This window comes from Etheostoma cragini, chromosome 8, assembly GCF_013103735.1.
Source record: "Etheostoma cragini isolate CJK2018 chromosome 8, CSU_Ecrag_1.0, whole genome shotgun sequence".
Classification (NCBI taxonomy): domain Eukaryota; kingdom Metazoa; phylum Chordata; class Actinopteri; order Perciformes; family Percidae; genus Etheostoma; species Etheostoma cragini.
In genome coordinates this window covers 29,374,430-29,380,574 of record NC_048414.1, presented here as the reverse complement: position 1 = coordinate 29,380,574, position 6,145 = coordinate 29,374,430, and the positions used below count along the sequence as shown (strand labels likewise).

Below are 6,145 nucleotides of genomic sequence, written 5' to 3'. Positions count from 1 at the left end.
ATAGAAAGAGAGAGTGTGTCTTTCCACATACTTTTGGTGAGTTCTGTAACTAATAATTGTTGTAATTGATATTGATAACATTAATTGTTTGGTCTATAAAACATTAACATCTAAAAAGCTGAAATCAGAGATTTAAAGAAATAATCCTAATAGTTGGGGATTCATTTAAAAATCGAGAACTAATCGGTTATCTTTGGCGAGACTGGGCCTGAACGGATGTGAACAGCTCAACATCTGGCCACAGGGTTAGGAATTTAACTAAATTCTTTCTTTTTTTACTATTTTTTCCTACAGCGCCGTGCGTCTTGCCTCCTTCAGCTCTACCATGAACACAAAATCGTGTGTGTTTCTGCTCCAGCGCTCCAGGATGGGGTTCAGACTTTGTGCCAGAGGGCACAAGACTCCTACCTGTCCTCCGTCACCTGTACCCTGCAGACGCTCTTACTCCAGCAGCATCAAGGTGCGCCCCTATCTTCAGTACATGAAACGCAAGATCCTACCCCCTCCCAGTCCTCCATACAGTCATGTGTGCCAGGTAGGCGACCCGGTGCTGCGTTCGCATGCAGCCGCTGTAGACCCTGTGTCAATAGCACACCCTGAGATCCAACAGGTCATCAACACTTTGGTGAAAGTGATGCGGAAACTTGAGTGTGTGGGACTGAGTGCGCCTCAGATTGGGGTGCCACTCCGCATCCTGGCCCTGGAATATCCCGAGAAGATGCTGAAAGAGAGTTTGCCTGCATCGAGGGAGGCCCGTGGTCTTTCCGTCCAGCCCCTGAGGATCTTTGTCAACCCCCAGCTGAGGGTCCTCGATGGACGGCCCGTGCTCTTTCAGGAGGCCTGTGAGAGCATCTCAGGCTTCTCTGCTGCAGTTTCACGCTACCAGTCCGTGGAAGTGTCTGGTATGGATGCTTATCGCTTAATCCTGGGTTCTTGTGGCTTTTAAATTATTTTCTGCCAAAATCTCATTTGCTGAGACTGTTCCAGCTATAAAAAAAAAACGTAAGCGCTTTGAGTCAAATTTGGCTTTCTAATTTGTCCCAAACATGAAAAAAAGTTTAAAAAGGGAGGATGCTGATACTAGACTACATTTCCCATGGGGAATAAAGATAAGGTAGGTTTGGATTGTCCAGAAGGAAATCTGTTTTGGCCAAACACACCGTGCTCATTCATTCATTCATTCATCCATCCATCCAGGCTGGAGTGGGGGATCCTGTCTGACTCCCATGGTTTCCATGTTTTGTGTTAGCAGGGTGATCTGGGCTTTCAGCTGAACACACATTAGTTTCATTGTCTCTGATTAGCAGATACATCAAAGGGTAATTTCTGATGCATTTCTGTCTTTTGTTCTTGTTCCTCGGCATGCTCACCCTGCAGGACTGAATGAGAAGGGCGAAGCGGTCACGTGGCAGGCCAGTGGCTGGCCGGCTCGTATCCTCCAGCACGAGATGGACCACCTAGACGGGGTCCTCTACATCGACCGTATGGACAGCAAGACCTTCATCAACATCAACTGGCAGGCACACAATGACTAGAAGATCCTTAGGACAGAGCAGACGCATTTCCATAAGAATCTCTAAATCTGATTACATGCAGTGATTTGATAAAAGTTTTATTCAGCTCAGAGCATCAAAAAACTTTGATGGTGTCTGTTTAATCTTTCATGTCCAGAAAGTGATAGCTTTTGATGTCTGGTTCTGGTTGGAATAAGAACTCGTTGTCAGGATCATCGGGAACTGCTTCAACTGAAAATCCATCACTGGAAGTAAAGTTTCTCGGATTGCTAGAAGCTTCAGGGCCAAAAGCCCAAAGCATGTTCTGTCGCCCTCAGGTCTGTCTAATGAATAAAGAGGCTAATATGTTCATTAAAAAAAAAGAGTTGAATCGTAAACAATCCCAATAAATAAATACAACTAAAATGGAGCAAAGGAGATTACCCACTTATCTCAATGACTTCCTTTTGTTTAACTTGTAAAACTGGTCATTCTAACACTGGTTTTACATGTGAATGGAGAACTGGATGGAGCATGGTCCTAATCAAGTTTGGACAGGGGACATGAGCAGGCGTGACCCAGGAGAAACAATAACAGCTGAAATACATCTATATATATACTGTATATTGATAAAATAATGTATACAGATTTTCATGGATCTGTCTTTATGCTAAAGACATTTAAATTGTTTGCGTCATTGGGATTTGAGAGAACAGTCTGCATTATATTGCAAGAGCCAGTTAAAGGGAGGATGACTGCAGGAAATCCTGATGCTCTGAAATGGTTCAGTAGTCTGGTCACTTTGCATCCAGGTTTTCACCTTTCTGCATTCCAATCTCAGGACTTACAAACACTAAATGAAAATTAGGGGACAGTTTGGCTTTGGACAACACGGCAACCTATTCAGCACTGCAACTAGTGTTCTGTCGCCCAGCTTAAAAAGGCCATTTTCCTTAGAGAGCTCACATTTGGATAAATACCTCTAATGCATTCATCATTAGTCACCCATTGTTTAAATAAAGTAAGTAGTATAAAGTATAAAGTAAGTATAAAAGTAGTTTTTCTCCAAAACTGAAAACTTGTCAAAAAATACTCTTTTTGAACAGAACACCCTAAGGAAATGTTTAAGGGATGAAACAATGAGTCAGCATTTTTGATAAACCATTAATTACAAGAGGTTGTAGACTGTTGGTTGGACAAAGATTAAATGGACACTTACCCTTAAGGAAATTGGGATGACCTTTTTATTTTTACAATTTTATCAACAGTTGATCAAAATAACCCACACGTTGATAGTGAAAACCAGTCGCACGCGAAGTGTATAGACCGGTTTCTTTCACTCGGGTCTGTGTGCAGGTAACATCCAGATGAAAAGGTCACACTGAATTACATTTGAGTGAATCAAGAGCACAAACTGTAATCACAACTTGCAAGTCTCAACAATACATAACATGTTCATAATGCTGGTAATGGTAACTATGGCCACGTACAGAATAACTAGAATAACAAAACGTAGCAACACTTTTCTTTAACTGTAAAAAGGGGGTGCGTTGAACACCCTTCTGTGTGTGCAGTGCACTGCTTTTTTATTACGAGTTTCCATACACGCCGTGGCTGATTGGGTAACATCTCTGACCACCTCGAAGCTCGTTGCACACGCTCAGACCGCTCTGAGGAACCGTGTCCTTGAACCCGGAAGCGGCAGCCCCACGGTGCACAACGGTGGGAGATGGAACGTGCCCGTGATGACAGAGTGATCAGAGTCTCAGAAAGGAGGACCAAAACAGAAAAGTTGGAGCACACTCAATACTGCATTTCAGTAGTGTCAAGGCAACATTTGAATTTAGATATATTTCACTCGATTTAAACAAAAAAAGGATTTCTGTTTGCAGTACGCAGATTTAAGGCACTGTGATTTTGCTAGCTGTGCCTCATTAGTGCAATACCTTTCAAATACAAATCACACAGAAGACGACTGGTCAAAGGTTTGGCCGCAGGTGCACACAACAGGATTTCTGTACCAACAATCGCTACAATACTCGTTTCCACAATATCTGCACAGAACCAGAGGCTTTCTGAAGCAGGCCCTCCCACAGGAGCACACTCCCAGTGGCTTGATTGTGTGGTGGTTTTGGCAGAAGTCTATCTCTCTGCAGGAACCAGAGTGGAAGACGCCACAGCTGAGACACAGGACTTGTGGGTCCAGCTGGGCGAGGTCGCAGCAGCCATGGTAGCTGATTGGATGACGAGATGGGATTATGGACTTAGGGTCGTCACACAGAGATAGGGAGGACATTGCTGCGCTGCTGCTGGTGAGAGTTGGCAATGCGCCCATATCACTCACCCTGAGGCTGCCATCCTGTGGCGCCAATTCTTTCATCTCTTTGGTCCTATTGTCAGTGTAGGGAAGAACGCAGTGGGCCATGTAGCAAGTCTGGAACAAGGCACAGGTCATGTTGTGCAAGGTGTGGCATTCAACACAGACATAAAGACGAAGAGGAGAAGATTGGAGACAGCTGCAAAGGTGGTTGGCTTCAGCCTCGCTCCTGCAAAGCCCGGTTGCTTCTCCCTGCAGACTACGTGACCGTGAGTCCGCTCCGTCAAAGCTAGACTCCTCCCAGGAACGCCTGTCCTGCCGCCCGCTGGCCGAGGAGCTTCTGGTAATCACTGGTTCCAGTGGCGACGTCTTAGTCAGCTGGCAGCTGAGTGTAGAGACGCAGACGTTGTCTCTAGCGGAGGCGGCGCTGGACGAGGTGGACAAGGACCTGACTCCGTTGCTGTGTGTTTTGGCAGCAGAGGGTGATGCTCTGCTTGCAGTCACCCAGGTCAGAGAGCGGGGACTCTCGTCCTCATTACCAACCACCTCCCTCTGCCCCCCGTTACCATGCTCGTCCGTGTACAGATCCACTTCTCCATCAAACGGCTCCATCAGTGGCTGGTTGACATCCAGAGTCTTCTTGGTGTTGTCCAGGGCCACCTGTTGACATGCATGGACAATGAATTCTCAATTTTTTTAAAATCAATTCCCTGCTGATGTTGTGTTCAGTGCATTACGCTGTTCTCAAACAGTTGTGTACCTCAAGCCTTTTTTTGGTGCTGACTGAAATGTGGCCACAGCAGGGACATTTTAAAACTGTCCAATACTCAAAGATGTTGATGAGTGTCACTTAAGGCTGAGTCTGTCAACCCAGACCCTGGGAGCTTTGGCTCCAGGGGCATCCAAGCAAAAATATGAACTCATTCATTCAGTCAGCAAGATGTCTGTTGCATTTTATGAGCCTAGAACCCAATCTAAACTGGATTTATAGTTCAAAAGTATAGGAGAAATATAATACTAGCAGTGAACGAGACTCCCAGATGAAGAAGGAAATGTATTCAACACCAAACTGAAGAGCTGCAAAGATTAAACGATTAGTCATCGAGTGATATTGGCAAGTACGGGCAAGCCAATCAGAGGCAGAGTAATGCAGAGTAGAGCGTGACATGCAGTCGCCATCCTAGGAAACGCACAGGAGCTAACCGTAGCGGGAGCTTTGTAAAGACCTGGGGTCCTCCATGTTTTTTAGGCCAAGAAGCCCTTACCTGAACCGGGCCTGCAATACCGGGAAGCCCTAAAGCCTTTACACACACCTTTTTTTGTGGTGCATACAATACTAAGCTATCAAATAATTGACATATATTTATACATCACGTTTTAGTGTTAAACATACACGTAGCGCTGTAAATCCTTAAGCTTAACTCCATCTATGGACGGCTACCATACCGTCATCACTGTGTAGATTTAACTAAATCACAAATAGGCAGAATCATCTTTAATGCTAGTAAGGTGTTGGACAGGGTCATGGTTTATGTATATTTTTAGACATTCACTTTTTTATGATTAATCAATAACTTGGGGGCCCCCTGCAGTAAATCTAAGGACCCCCTAAGGGTCCCAGACCTCCTCCTGGAGATCTCTAGAATATAAATTACAACAAAAATCTGTGTCTTTCGCGTTATGTCGCAGCCTTTCCCGATACGTATGCGTATCGAGCCAGTTGATATCACCATTAAAAAAAATTAAAAAACGTATTGTTTCAGCTCTAGTTCACTTTCACTCAAACTAAGCCCTAGCTCAACATGTCAACATCTTTAGGACTGTTACTTCGTCTATGTGGGATGTGTGTCTGAACAAATAATTTGGCATCTTTGGAAACTTGGAGATCTCCAACAGAATAAGAACAACATCTGGCAGCACAGCAGGAGTTTGTGATGACTGACCCACCGGGGGGGGGGATTAGTGGGGATGCAGAACAGGAAAGATACCTTTCAAAATAAAGGCAGCAAAGCCATGGAGACAAACCTGTATGCTGTTTCCTCTCTGCCTCTCCCTGACCACGCTCAGCTCCCACTGGGCCTCCCCGACGTGCTTCCCCAGAGCCGCCTGAAGGAGGCGACACTCGCAGCGGGCGAGGAAGAAGGCACAGGCCAAGGCGAGGAGTTTATCCACAGAGGCAGGACTGACCCTGGGCGGCAGGAGACGGAGCTGCTCGTGCCGAGACGAGCTGGGCTGGTATCCTAGCAGGCCAAAGAGTTTCTCAATCTGTGGCATCGACAGCACCGGTTTGATGCAGTGGGTGAACATACCAGAGTACATCTAGGACACAAAGCAC

General features: G+C 45.5%; 3 protein-coding genes across 6 annotated transcripts in view; 2 read left to right on the top strand and 1 right to left on the bottom strand.

The window, feature by feature from the left end:
* Window positions 1-6,145, top strand: part of gan (gigaxonin) — a 322,832-nt gene that overhangs the window by 191,213 nt on the left and 125,474 nt on the right. The window lies entirely within an intron of this gene.
* pdf (peptide deformylase, mitochondrial) lies at window positions 306-1,886 on the top strand. Its single transcript, XM_034878689.1, has 2 exons — window positions 306-902; window positions 1,378-1,886. Exons 1-2 carry the CDS (start codon window positions 326-328, stop codon window positions 1,533-1,535), a joined length of 735 nt encoding a protein of 244 aa, XP_034734580.1. The 5' UTR covers window positions 306-325; the 3' UTR covers window positions 1,536-1,886.
* The window catches only part of spata2l (spermatogenesis associated 2-like), a 5,642-nt gene continuing 2,517 nt past the window's right edge, over window positions 3,021-6,145 (bottom strand). For all 4 annotated transcript variants that reach the window (XM_034878675.1, XM_034878676.1, XM_034878678.1 and 1 more), the window contains exons 3-4: window positions 5,836-6,129; window positions 3,021-4,470 (exon numbers count right to left, since the gene is read on the bottom strand). In XM_034878675.1, the coding sequence (XP_034734566.1) occupies window positions 3,454-4,470; window positions 5,836-6,129 (1,311 nt within the window). In that variant the 3' untranslated portion in view covers window positions 3,021-3,453. The remainder of the gene's footprint in view (window positions 4,471-5,835; window positions 6,130-6,145) is intronic.

Coding starts and splice junctions, on each gene's coding strand:
- pdf (XM_034878689.1), top strand. CDS start 326: ATGAACACAAAATCGTGTGTGTTTCTGCTCCAGCGCTCCAGGATGGGG. Junction 903..1,377: donor CCAGTCCGTGGAAGTGTCTG/GTATGGATGCTT, acceptor CTCACCCTGCAG/GACTGAATGAGAAGGGCGAA.